We start from the raw sequence: 14601 nt of genomic DNA, 5'->3' as shown, positions 1-14601 counted from the left end.
GATAACCCCTTTAAAGAAGAGCCGTCACCTCTCCTGATATATCCGGTTTAGCAAGTACTTCAATTCCCCTTGTAATTCTGGAGCATCTACTCTTATGACGTGCCATTCCTTTATTATTCCTGCTAGAAGTTATAAATGAATTGTCTGCAGTTGGGAATGAAGGTCCAGATGGGTGTTTCCAGTTAGGGGTGTGTTGTTGCACAGTTTGACATGATCCGATCAGTGCTGCCAGTAGAAGACTGTACAGGGACCCCCCCCCCCCCCAACTAGTAACATTCATTGATTCTGGACCTTCATTGCAGACTGCACGTAATTCATTCCTAAATTCCAGCAGGAATAATACAGGGATGGCACAATAGAGAGTCATAGGAACAGGTGCTGCAGAGCTGATATTACATGGAGAATCCAGGTAGTTACTAAAGCTGACATGTCAGGAGAGGTGATCTGTCCTCCTAAGACAGGAAAGGAACATTTCCATGGTTTACTATCTTCTAGCCCATTATACCTACACGGATTTCTTTATGTGGGAGTTATACAGTAAGGGATGCTATTTACCGCGTATTGGGGGCAGCTTTGTTGTACTCAATACATTAAATACCTGCCATGATTACAAATTTGAAGAGGAAAAGCTTTGTATAGACAGGAAACAAGACGGCCAGGCCAGGAAGTAGATAATGTCGCCTGTAGGTAGCAGATGCCTGGAAGCCTATGTTGCAGCTTGCGGTCACAGGAAATACGAGGCAGATGTTACAGGTTCTCTGCAACAATAACCAATGCCTGTTACATGAACAGCAAACAGACGACTTCTCAAGTCCAGAGAAACCAAGGTCTGACCTTTCTATGGAGGGAAAGTCACCCAAAACTGTCTGCTTCGTGTGAACCACTCACATTTGCTTTGTTTGAGGTAGATATAAATCACTAAAGGCAAGATCCAAGTTTGTCTGGTTTCAGATTAGGAAGAAAACCCTTCCAAACAGATGGCTTTATAAGTAACCCAAAGGTTAATGCAGATGTGATTCCCGCATCTGCAGCAATCACTTACAGAAAGCCAAAATCTTAATACGCAGCTGAGGTATGAAGGCATCACAATGGGCTCTAGATCAAGCCTACGTCCCAATCATACATAGGGGTCAAAATCCTATCTATTGATTGCTAAATATCAGACTCCCTCTAAAAGATAACATTGGGTATCCCGGCCACATACAGGACCCAATAGATTGTAAAGTTCAATTGCTAACTGAGAGGGCCAGATGGAAATTTCATGGTGGGCCAATGGCCAGGGAGCCGCCCAAGCCCTTTTCATGGCCGTCAACTGGGTATATAATGATCGGATGCATCTGGCCAGCGGCCGCTCTGCTGAATTCAACTGCATTGGCATCCTAAGGACAGTTGAATGATGTGGAGAGGGCGGCAGTATTTTATGCTGCACTGTGGTATTTGGTTCTGCTGGGGCAGTATTTTTATTGCTGCACTGTGATATTTGGTTCTGCTGGGGCAGTATTTTTTTGCTGCACTGTGGTATTTGGTTCTGCTGGGGCAGCATTTTATGCTGCACTGTGGTATTTGGTTCTGCTGGGGCGGTATTTTATGCTGCACTGTGGTATTTGGTTCTGCTAGGGCGGTATTTTATGCTGCACTGTGTATTTGGTTCTGCTGGGGCAGTATTTTATGCTGCACTGTGTATTTGGTTCTGCTGGGGCAGTATTTTATGCTGCACTGTGGTATTTGGTTCTGCTGGGGTAGCATTTTATGCTGCACTGTGGTATTTGGTTCTGCTGGGGTAGCATTTTATGCGGCACTGTGGTATTTGGTTCTGCTGGGGTAGCATTTTATGCTGCACTGTGGTATTTGGTTCTGCTGGGGCGGTATTTTAGGCTGCACTGTGGTATTTGGTTCTGCTGGGGCAGTATTTGATGCTGCACTGTGTATTTGGTTCTGCTGGGGCAGTATTTTATGCTGCACTGTGGTATTTGGTTCTGCTGGGGCGGTATTTTATGCTGCACTGTGTATTTGGTTCTGCTGGGGCGGTATTTTATGCTGCACTGTGGTATTTGGTTCTGCTGGGGCGGTATTTTATGCTGCACTGTGGTATTTGGTTCTGCTGGGGCAGTATTTTATGCTGCACTGTTCTATTTAGTTCTGCTGGGGCGGTATTTTATGCTGCACTGTGTATTTGGTTCTGCTGGGGCGGTATTTTATGCTGCACTGTGTATTTGGTTCTGCTGGGGCGGTATTTTATGCTGCACTGTGCTATTTGGTTCTGCTGGAGCGGTATTTTGTGCTGCAATATGGTATTGTTGTCCCCGCCTGCTTCTGTTGCCCCGCCTTCTGTCAATCTGTACCCACCTACAACATGGGGAAACTTTAGGTTCGCAGTCTGCCCCTGCTAACTGACCAGTGGTATTTGGTTCTGCTGGGGCGGTATTTTAGGCTGCACTGTGGTATTTGGTTCTGCTGGGGCAGTATTTGATGCTGCACTGTGTATTTGGTTCTGCTGGGGCAGTATTTTATGCTGCACTGTGGTATTTGGTTCTGCTGGGGCGGTATTTTATGCTGCACTGTGTATTTGGTTCTGCTGGGGCGGTATTTTATGCTGCACTGTGGTATTTGGTTCTGCTGGGGCGGTATTTTATGCTGCACTGTGGTATTTGGTTCTGCTGGGGCAGTATTTTATGCTGCACTGTTCTATTTAGTTCTGCTGGGGCGGTATTTTATGCTGCACTGTGTATTTGGTTCTGCTGGGGCGGTATTTTATGCTGCACTGTGTATTTGGTTCTGCTGGGGCGGTATTATGCTGCACTGTGGTATTTGGTTCTGCTGGAGCGGTATTTTGTGCTGCAATATGGTATTGTTGTCCCCGCCTGCTTCTGTTGCCCCGCCTTCTGTCAATCTGTACCCACCTACAACATGGGGAAACTTTAGGTTCGCAGTCTGCCCCTGCTAACTGACCAGTGTTGGGCCAACCAGGGAAAGTCTTTCTGAGCAGCACCAGTTCATATAGTGGCCACACACATCACTAGCTGTTGGCTAAGCTTTCGTCTGGCTGACATCTATCTCTACTGACTCCCTTATATTGATACACACTCTGTTCGGCAGAGCATGAATGTGTAGTCAATGAGGAGAGAGCACAGAGCTGCTGTCAGACACTTCTGGTGGCGGTTTATCTTCTGGGAAAAGAAAAAGGTCAAGATAAAAAATTCAGTTTGTCCGATCCTTCTCTTCTCCAGCATTATGTGTCAGGGGAGAGTCAGGTGCTCCACATACTCCTTAGATTGTAGGCTGCTCTGGCTTACAATACAGTAATGTGTATAGAGGCTTCTACCCTCTAGATATACAGAATATATGATTGTCCACAGTAAGTTTTGCTGGACAACCAGAAGATCGTCTGCTCAGCTCCACTGTCATACTCACAGCAATAGGTGTTTGAAAAAAAATAAATGCAAAATTAAGGCTCCATCATTGGCTTTGGTTTCTACTGGAGCTTTGACCAGTATGATGGGTCAGTTATTAAGGCTTCGTTCGCACTGCCATCATTGGCTTTGGTTTCTACTGGAGCTATGACCAGTATGATGGGTCAGTTATTAAGGCTTCGTTCGCACTGCCATCATTGGCTTTGGTTTCTACTGGAGCTATGACCAGTATGATGGGTCAGTTATTAAGGCTTCGTTCGCACTGCCATCATTAGCTTTGGTTTCTACTGGAGCCTTGATTAGTATGAATGGCAAGCTCTCAGACTTCTAATTGGGGTCTCAAGTTTTTGTCAGGGTCCTGGTATTTTTGACAAGAATACTGCTGCAGACTAGTAGGGAGCACTTTACATTTTTCTTTAACATAGCAGTGGACCCGCTTGCCTTCAGTACCCCTGTGCAGCTGCAGCACAGGCTCCTCATACAATATGTCCACTACAGCAGCTTGAGCAGGATCTACAGGCCCCACTGCAACATACTGTATGTGGGTGAATGTGCCGCTAAATACCATACAGAACCTGTATGTCTCCATGCCCAACCATATCTCATCATGCATCTAGGCTAGAGCCGCCCAACAGGGTACTATAGCAAACTTTCACTTGTACCGTTTTCCCAATAAACCTATCCCTTTCAGTCTAATATTGTAGGCACTTCCATATATCATCATTACATTCACACATAGAAAGTTAAATTTCAACAAATTCTTCTTGCCACATTATTTTTTTTAATCAATGAATGTGTGTGACATATATATATATATATATATATATATATACACACACACATACACACACACACATACTGCATCATATATAAAACCTAGATGGTGGGGGGGGTCAATTCTTGCTTTATACATCCTTACATTTCTGGAAAAGATTTTAAAGGATGACTTTATTCGCATAAATATAGTAGTATATTACTTGTACCTTAATGCATGGATGCAATATATAACACGGGGGATGTTTTTCCGATCATAAACATCTGTGGTTTCTGGATAAAAGATCTGTCAATGTAAATCAGATGAGAAAAGTATTGTATTGGGCAGAATTTCACTTCAAAAGGTTAGTATTCACATTAGGAAATAATGAGTTGCATACGTTGGAAGTGGAAAGCAAAATCATAGAAAACATATAGATGTGAATAATTATAAATGTATTTCATTTTTCCATTTTTAGAGCAGAAAAACAGGAGGAAAGAAAGGTAGGGCCAACTCCGTCAGAAGATGAAAATAGATGGTCCTGATGGACCTTGTTGACTATAAAGGGGTCCATTGAGTTCACTTTAGGGAGCCCAGTATCTTAACGCAGCCTCCGGGGCAGATCGGAACCTAGCCTAGGTATAACTCCCAAACAGGACATTCCAAAACTTAAAGAGTAGTTCACCTACACCTACTCGGGATAGCGAAAAACATTTTCAAACACTCAGTGAGTTATTCGGAGTGCCCATTCAGGACCCTGATATATTAGTTATAAAGAAGAGTAGATGAAAAGATCATCTTTCGCTCTGGAGAACCCAGCATATCCATGTAGTACATGGACAGCACACTGATTTCCCCTGTGAAGGCACTGCAGAGGACTGAAGACTGGCTGCCAGGTCTCCCGATTGTCTGGTGTCTAAGGAGTGTGGGACCATGTGATCAGCTTATTGTTGGGGCGCTTCTAACAGACTGATAAAGGGAGAAAATTGCATATATTACAACATATAACTCAATAATACAGGTAAATATAAGAAACTTTGGAATGCACCGTATCAGAGAAAAATGCCTTTTCTCCACTTATCAGCCCTCTACCCCAGTTTTAGTAGGGGGAAGAGTTTGATAAGTGGAAAAAGAGGTATTTTTCTCATAAAAGTTAATGACTGTTTAAGTCAATGACAAAAATCTCTCCTTAGGCCTCATGCGCATGACTATATCCATTTTGTGGTCTGCAAACCACGGATCTGCAAAATACGATTACTGTACATGTGTGCCGCAATTTCCTTATAGAAATGGTTATTCTTGTCTGCAAAATGGACTATAATAGGACATGTTCGATAATTTTCGGAATGGCCACATGGATGCGGACAGCACATAGATGACATCTTTTGCAGAGCCGTTGAAGTGAACTGGTCTGTGTGCGATCAACATAAAATGCAAATTGGACAAGAACTCAACATACGGTCATGTGCATGAAGCCTATAGAAGAGGAATTATCCTACAGAGAAAGAGGCCGCTGGGGAGAACATTTTATTCTTTACTATTGTCCTCTGAATCCATCATCAGAATACTATCCTTTTTTAAAAGGTGGCCATACAGTCCATAGAAGAATAATTATATTGGCCATATACCATCAATAGCTGTCACCTGAAAGCTTGGTTGACTGACAGCTATTCCTTCACCTCCTACCAAAGTATGTATGTTTTCTTTATGAGAAGGAGGAAACAATCCACTGGCAGACGTCTCTGTTGGCAGCTTACCTCCTGTTAGAACACAGTTTTGGGCAAGTTGAAAGCCAACGTGCTCAATACCCATTTACATTAGATGGTCGTCCAGTACTGCAAAAATCAGTGGGTTTGGTGGACATTTATCTAAAGCATATTGCCATCTTAAATGGAATGTGTCATCAGAAAATGTTTTTGTTAAATATATCTATTTTTTTATTTTTTGGTTGATTTTCTTTTTAAATTTTCCATATTTAAAAATCCTAAAGTCATGCAGTTTTTGCACTGACCACTAGGCCTAAAATTTAGATAGACAGTTCTTTGAGTGCAGCCACCTAGGCCATAGTCACAATAGACTGGAACTGACCTCTGACTTCTATGTGAGAGTTTTCTAGGCATGCTCTGTGACCTGTGCAGAGGTCAGGAGGGAGGAGATAAGCTTTAATATCATCTATTGTGAATGGTGGATCCTGTGCAAATCTGCCTTTGATGGGTGGCTACTAAAAAGTTACCTGTATAAAACAGGAAGTATCAGCATATTATTAGGTCTAGTGCAAAAACTGCAAGATTTTAGGATTTATTTTTGAATATATAGATAGGACATTGAAAATGAAAACAAAATCACCAAAAGTTATTAAAAAATATTTATCATAAAAATGTGATCTAAACAATAGGTCATTTCCTTTAAAGGCTATGTACACCTATTTTCAATTGGTATTTATTAAAAAATATTGTCACTCTGTCACAAAGGGTTAACTGTCTTCCTAAGTGTGTGACTGGTACTTTCACTTTCCTCCGGTCATCTAATAACCATTATCTCTAAATCACTAAGAGGTCATAAACGCTTATTTAAGCCACATTCTTTTCAGTAAGATAAGAACTGAGCTACAATGAGTGTTTATATTGTCAGAGAGCGGCGATAAGGAGCCTGTCAGCTCCCCAACTGATGGAGAAGAGAGAAAACCCAGAGGCTGCTGCTACAGCATCTCAGCTCTGTACACAAAAAAAACTCCATATTTTTAATAAAGACCAATTGAAAAAAATTATTTTTAGCTCAAAATAAGTACAACGCAATCGTTAAATTTTTTTTTAAAAAAACGCCCCAAAAAGGAGTACATAGCCTTTAAGTGTGGCCTGTATTCAGTCTATGGTGCAGCAAACATCATCAGCCATAAAACATATTGTGCTTGCCAATAGAAAACCATAAGGAATTTTCCTGTCCTTTGATATAATATAGAATCTCTCCAGCTCACAAACAGAAAGAACAATTCTGATGATAGAAGGACACAAGGTTATTGCTGTTTATGCAATTTTCAGCACATGAGCACCTCTGGCTCTCCAACCTTGGAACCTGCAGCCAAAGTAAAAAGCTAGTGTTATTAGCCTATTTATCGGTCGGTAATCCCGCTGAATAAAACTACAGCCTCTCCAGCCCGTAAGGTCTAATATAGATTAAATTCCACTGTAAACCATTAGCAATAAAATCCAATTAGTCTCTTACCTTAGGGAGCCCAATTGATTCCATAGCCCGCAACCACTGTACAGTATTATCTGTATGCCGAAAGTGTAAACCAGAGCGCTAGAAACACAAAATCACTATACTGTTAGTTACTAGTATACAACATATGTATATACTATATTTCAATACCCCAGCAGAAATGCTGCATTGTAATTAGGAGCGGTTCACAAGAGGAACACGTTTTATACCGTATCTAGTTGTTGGGACCATGCACCTGTACAGCCTGCAGGAAAATGAACCCAGTACTATATCAATATTACTGTATCCAGAGTGCAACAGGATCTCGTGGTGGACCCAGGCTATGACAACCTCAAAGGTCTTGCAGAAGATAACCCCATTTAGAGATACGTTGGAGGTAATCTCTTGGAACTTGGGTCCATATGTTATTGAATAATTCACAACTATAAACACAATTGATATTTTGTGCATATGCAATAATAAAAAGGGGTTACGTGTTCTACAGATTTTGGATTGCTCCTCAAAATAATTTCTTCTGGTTGGCACAAGAAACTTCAGTTAGAAACTGGGCGTACCTAGGAAACTGCAGCTGCTGCAAGGTATTATCGAGATTTAGAGCCGATTAGGTAACATCCAATAGTATCTCATGGAACTGGGTCAGCTACTCTTGGCATGGACATCGCTCTATGACAAAAGCAGCTACTAAATGTCAGTTTTTGGAAAGAATCATCCTGCTGGCTCAGTTACAAGAAAAGATTCTCTATTTACTCTGGAGTAGCTGTCTAGACGATGCTTCAGAGGAACAGACCTGTCAATTCTGCAGTGTTATTTACAGTCACGCATTTCAGATTCCATATCTAGATTAAAGAAGCTTTCCGAGTGTTTTATGCTGATGAGCTATCCTCAGAATTAGAGATGAGCGAAGTATTGGAAAATTCTATTCGGCTGCTTCGCCAAATTTTACTAAAAAATTCACTTCGTGACCAATTACTTGGCCACGAAGCGTATTTCTTTGTAGTAGTAGAGTGTGCAATAACGGAACGGCTCCCCGTCATTGTATCCCTCAGATGCCGCATTTATAGCTGATCGTGGCATCTGATAGTTTACAGAGTGGTAAATTAAAGATCTATTTGCTCATGATGAGCTGGCCAGTGCCATCTTGCTTGAAGATCTGGCACAAAATCTCAAGCGGCCGGCTGGCATAGTGATGTCATACGTCACCCCGCAAGAGATTTCGTGCGAGATCTTCAAGCAAGATGGCAGATGGGCGGCCCGTCGTGAGCAAATGCAAGTATGATTTATTTTTTCCGTTTTTTTTACACTATTTCAGGTAAAATCGATTTGCTACTACAAAACATGAAGAAATTCGGATTCACTGTGAATAGAGTTTACTCTGAAATCCGGATCGAAGTCCACTTCATGGACTTCGATTTGCTCAGCACTACTCAGGATAGGTCGTTAGTATCTGAATAGTGGGAGTTCAGACACCTGGAACCCATGCCGATCAGTTGATTAAGGAGGCCAGGGTGCTCCGGTGAGCACCATGGCCTTCTCACAGCTTAACCTAAGTAAATAGCATCACATTCATCAGTCATGTGGCCTAGGCACAGCTCAGTCCCATTGAAGGGAATACCAAGCACAGCCATTATACAATGTACAGTGCTGTCCTTCAGCTGCAGCGCTCACTGGAGAGCTCTAGTCTCTTCAAACAGCTGACCGGCATGGGTTTCGGGTGTCAGTCCCTACCAATCAGATACTGATGACCCCGTCCTGAGGATATCATCAGTATAAAACTGTCAGAAAACCCCTTTAAGTCACAGTACTTTGTCTAGCAGAGTCCATTCACTGCCGTTCAACGAGAGGTCCTAAAGATGCGAGGGAGGAATGAACAGCTGGACTCTACAATTTACCAATGAAAAAGTGGTGGGGTCCGAAAGATTTAGCACCAGTGGACAGATGATAAATGCTTCTGGCTGATATATCCCTTTAAGGTAGAGAAATGTATCTAATGTAGCAACTTGTGTCAAATTTATCATATGGTATGAACTATTTCTACACATTTGGTGCAATTTGCCCATTTTCGAAGTCACATACAATTATACATTCTACACCACTACTGAAAGAGCTCCCGGATCACTGCTGAAGTATGTTTGTAGGGGCTGAAAACAACCTGGAGCAACACTGGAAATAAATCAGAACCAATATTTGACCACCAAGGCAGCCATGAGAGTGCTAGAATTATTCAAGCATACTGGAGTTTTCAAAATACAGTTTTCCTAATGGCTGCTCTTCTTTGTACAATCATAACTGTGAAGGAGCAGGTCTTTTTGGACTTCCCAAATTTCCCCCCCCCCCGCCATATTATTACCTGTTTCAGCTGCACAGCTAGATGCATTTCACTCAGAAGCAGGGGATGTCTCTCTTCTGCTAGCATTGTACTACTGTGACATTCTTTCCATTACTTCCCACTAAGTTTGCCTTGTATTAACTTTATGCCATTTGGTCAAGTGAGACAACCCCTTTAAGGCCTTATTATTACTTAAACATATTTGCGTGAAGGGTTATGATTTTAAAACGAGGTAGGTGTGTTAGAAGAACGCTCTAGGTCAGATTTTGGCAATCCATTTTACATTCAATCCTTATTTAGCTTCATAATGAAGGGTCAGAAACACCTGCAAAACAGCAACGCTCTAAAAGTTGAAGGACGAACCTTAAACCTTGTCTGTTCCACGTCATAAATCTTCTTTTCAGATATCAATTTTGGAGCAAAGAATCTGCCTAACTTTGCCAAGTAAACCCCATTTCTTAAACCTTCTTCCAGTTCTGTAGTTGGCGGCAGTTCTTCAACAAGACAAGCTTCTATCCACCTGCAACCAAGTAACAAAAAAAAAGTGTTGGCACACATTGAAGAGATCACTTCATTATACATTTTTCTCGTAGACATTGGCTCATAAATCCAAATCCAGATGCGAGACATGCAACATAGTTGTTTGGGGCCGGGTGTCAAAATGACATGCGCTCGATGTACATATGTATCCAATATAGACTTTGCAAGAGCCAAAAACTTACAGGTGAACTACAGAGCAAGGATCTGATAAAACGGGACAACATAAGTATTGTAGATGAGGACAGTGCAGACTCCATCTGCTTCTCAAATGGTTAAAGTTATGACAGATGGCTTTTCCATGTCTTGGACAGCCCAAGGATAACTTAAAGGGGTTTTCCCATCTCAGACAATGGGATTATATCGCTAGTATATGCCCCCATTGTCTGATAGGTGCGGGTCCCACCTCTGGGACCCACACCGGTCTCTAAAACGAAGCCTAACACAAGGCTATGGCTTCCTACTGTCCTGCCAAAAATAACCAAGCGGTGCGCTCTACTATTTTTGAAATCCCCATAGAAATGAATGGGAGCACACCGTGCTTGCACGGAAATTTCCCTATTTTTGTCGGCCCCATAGAAATGAATGGAGGGCATCCGCACATCCGCAGTGCCCCCTCTGGGACTTTACCGGCTCCGTTTACGATAGGTGCAGGTCCCAGAGTGATATGTCCCTATTGTCTGAGATGACACAACCCCTTTAAAGCTTCTGATTTGTAATAGTGCCCAACGATTTATAGTACTGGTCTCCTTGTATGGGGCAAAGGTATATGTAGAACTGTATGACCTCTGCTCCTCCTATAGTCACAAACCTGCTGAACCCACAACTTGCTTTTCTAATAACCCTCCCAATTATTTTCTATATTCACAATAATCCCAGGGTTATCTCACAAATATATAACTTTTCCCTCATGTTTTTGAGGGATTTCCCTCCCTTTTTTGTGGGAGGGCAGCAGCTCATCAAGCATCTGCATTTCTCAAGATGCACTGCAATTAGCTCTTGTGAACACCTTCCTCCCCTGCATAGAAAATAGCCCCTCACTTATAGCCCAAGAGATACATATGGTATGTAATGCCACCAAAATGTCCTTCTCCACTGTCTAGAGAGATATAGCTATACTCGGTCTTCTATCAATCTAGAATGAATGATGTCTGGGCCGCTTCACCTGCTCTAATAGGAGGTAACTTTGCTGGCACTGAGAGGAGGAAGACCTGCTGAGCATGTTGGTCTACTACTGAATGCAGAGAAGTTGGATCAGAAGGGAAAAACAGCAGGGGGGCGCTACCAGAGAGAAAATGGCATGTAGATAAAGAACTGAACAAATATTTTACATGTGTATTACAATTAGAGATGAGCGAATCGAATCCACTGAAGTGGAATTCGATCCAAATTTCAGGAAAAATTTGATTCGCCGCAAAGCCAAATTTCCTTGTGCTTCGTGGTAGCGAATCAATTTAACCTGAAATAGTGTAAAAAAAATAAAATAAAATATCATACTTACTGCCTCCATTTGCTCGCAGCTGGCCGCCGCCATCTTGATTGAACACCTCGGCCAAAATCCCGTGCACGGTCAGTGACGTATGACGTCGGCAGACATGATGACATCATCTCGGGCGTCAAGCAAGATGGCGGTGGTCGGCCCATCGTGAGCAAATGGAGGCGGTAAGTTTGATTTTTTTTATGTTAATTTTACACGATTTTACACTGGCGATGACAGCTATGAAGGATGTGTTTCCTTTGACCTATCATGGGGTCCATCAGGTTTCTGTCAGGGTTTTAATATTTTTTTACTTGGCATGATTTCTACTGTTAAAATACTGGAAACCCCTAGTCTAGTGTAAAGCCAAAGACTTAGGTGTCTAAGGGTACAGTATGTCCACATCGGATGTAATTCTGTGGAAAATACACAATGGAATATAGCAGCAGTAAAATGGATGAAATCTAAATAAATCAAATCTCTGTGGAAATTTTCCACGCAGAAAATGCAGATTTTTAAATCTGTCAATTTCTGCTGCAGATTTCCTTTGTGGATTTGACTTTGAAATCCACAGTAGATTCTGCCATAAAACTGCAGCCAAAACCTGCATGATGGAAATGGGAATTTCGCTGCCAATTAACCAAGGATTTCCTGCAGAGTTTTCTGTTCCTTGTGGATGTAACTAAGGGTCCATTCACACGTCCGTTGTTTCTTTCCTGATCTGTTCCGTTTTTGCGGAACAGATCTGGACCCATTCATTTTCAATGGGTCCTGAAAAAAAATCTGACATTGAGCTGTCCGATTTTTTTCAGGACCCATTGAAAATGTATGGGTCCAGATCTGGTCAAGATCTGTTCTGCAAAAAACGGAACAGATCAGGAAAGAAACAACGGATGTGTGAATGGACCCTAAAAGTTACTTGTTTTCTTTCTTTTTTTAGAATTTTTTTTTTTAGATGATTTTATCATGTATTTTAAAACAGCCCCAGTTACTGCAGTTTTGCATTTCATAATGCCTTTACCAGGCTTCTCTGTTCCCTTTGATATTACTGAATATTTCACAAGCAGGATGTGCTGACTAGACCAGTATGTAATTTCATTCAAACACTCCAAATAAAAGTGAACAAGAAAAACAGACTATATAAAAAAAAATTGAGAAAAGACTTTAGTGCCAAGAAAGCAACCAATTATTAAAAGGGACACTAAAATATTGTTTTGTGTTTTTGTTTTTTCATCCCCACCTTCCAAGAGCCACGACTTTAAATTTTCGGTTCACATATCCATATGAGGGCTTTTTGTGGGACATGTTGTAGTTTTAATGGCATCATTTAATTTGTAAATATATTGCAGTGGAAAAAAAAATCTGGCTGAAAATAATAAAAATCTGCCTTTTTCATGGAGTATTATTGCATTTTTATGGCATTCACTCTGCACTAAAAATGACATGACACTTATTCTGTGGATAAGTATGATTTCGACAATATTAAATTTATATAGTTAATGTTTTACTACTTTTCAATTTTTTTTAATAAATATATGTTCTTTGCAATGCCATATTCTGACAGCCATACTTTTTGTTATATTTTTGTCTACAGAGCTGTGTGAGGTTTTCTTCTTTTTTTATTTTTTTTTACTGCACGTCAAGCAGGAGCTTTTATTGATATTATTTTGGGGTACATATGGCTGTTTGAGCACTTTTTGGGGATGAAAAGGTAACCAAAAAAAATGGAGAATCACCCATTATTTTATTTTTTCCAGGTTATGGTATCCGCCGGACAGGAAATATAATTTTATGTTTTAATAGTTTAGATATTTTCAGACACAGCAATAACTATTCTGTTTATTTTTTATTCTTATATGTAAAATCATCAAGTTAGAGAACATGGGTGCTATTGTACAAGGTAAGAGAGCATTCATTCGACCGTATTTTCGGTCTGCGTCTGATCTGCTTTTTTTTGTGGATCGCACGCAGACCCGTTCATTTCTATGAGGCCACAAAAAAAACAGACAGCATATCGATGTCACCCATGTGGCAAATTCTAGAACATGTCCCATTCTTGTCCAATGTTTTCAATGGGGTTCATGAAAAACGCGGGATCCACATGGACTGTATTCGTATTTTTTGGATCCACAATTTACAAACCGCAAAACAGATAAAGTCGTGTGAATGCCCCGTAAATCGTATATATATCACACACACAAACAGATGCTGTGCTTGCACATATGAAGAACCTGGTGTGGACATTTCTACCCATCTCGCAGGCTGTGCTTCTGGTACTGGACATGTGATTTGAGGACACTGGAAAATATTCAGTATCTGTTTTTCTGCAACCCCCTAGGGATATTTATTAAATCTTCTGCAAAGAAAAACTGTGCTGATGTCCTTAGCGACCAGAATTAGGTCTGATTTGTTTGAGAACATGACATCGGTAATGTTATTGAGTGCTATGAATTACTACATTGTTTTTTATCACACCATCTGAAGCTCATACTCAGGCCAATGATCGAGAACAAACCGTTCATTCTCAGCCATTCGTTCACATGCATCAATAATCCCATTTGTAGGGGGATGAATGATCGTTACTACAGATTTACTGTTTGTCGGCAGTACACAGGGCGATGGGCTGCCCATAAATAATGATTTTAGACAGAGGCGGATTGGCCATAGACCCTACAGAAACATTTCCCTGTGGGCCGATGCCCAGGGGGCCATTTAAGCCCTCTTGATGGCAGCAGGCCAGGTACATAATGATCTGATACTCAACAGCCACAGGTGCCCTCCTGAACTCAACACCTCATGACGGTGATATAGTTGAATACTGTGGTTGGGGTGGCAGTATTTTATGCTGCCCTGTGGTATTTGACTCTGCTGGGGCGGT

The 14601-nt window shown here is 41.4% G+C and overlaps 1 protein-coding gene across 1 annotated transcript; it reads right to left on the bottom strand.

The window, feature by feature from the left end:
- Positions 1-724: 724 nt before the first annotated feature.
- On the bottom strand, positions 725-14255 carry LOC120990726 (ras GTPase-activating-like protein IQGAP2). Its single transcript, XM_040419635.1, has 5 exons — positions 14239-14255; positions 10073-10229; positions 7387-7464; positions 4394-4470; positions 725-758 (listed from the first exon to the last, which is right to left on the bottom strand). The coding sequence occupies exons 1-5, from the start codon at positions 14253-14255 to the stop codon at positions 725-727; spliced, it is 363 nt and encodes a 120-aa protein (XP_040275569.1).
- Between the last annotated feature and the right edge of the window lie 346 nt (positions 14256-14601).

This window comes from Bufo bufo, chromosome 2 (assembly GCF_905171765.1).
Source record: "Bufo bufo chromosome 2, aBufBuf1.1, whole genome shotgun sequence".
In the NCBI taxonomy this organism is placed as follows: Eukaryota; Metazoa; Chordata; class Amphibia; order Anura; family Bufonidae; genus Bufo; species Bufo bufo.
Note: the sequence above shows the minus strand (reverse complement) of the source record. Positions and strands in the feature narration are given on the sequence as shown.

Bases quoted from the DNA above. Each gene is read 5' to 3' on its own strand.
- LOC120990726 (XM_040419635.1), bottom strand. The intron at 4,471-7,386 runs GTAAGAGACTAA...TTACATTGACAG, and splicing joins AATCAATTGGGCTCCCTAAG to ATCTTTTATCCAGAAACCAC. The intron at 759-4,393 runs GTACAAGTAATA...TTATTGTTGCAG, and splicing joins TATTGCATCCATGCATTAAG to AGAACCTGTAACATCTGCCT.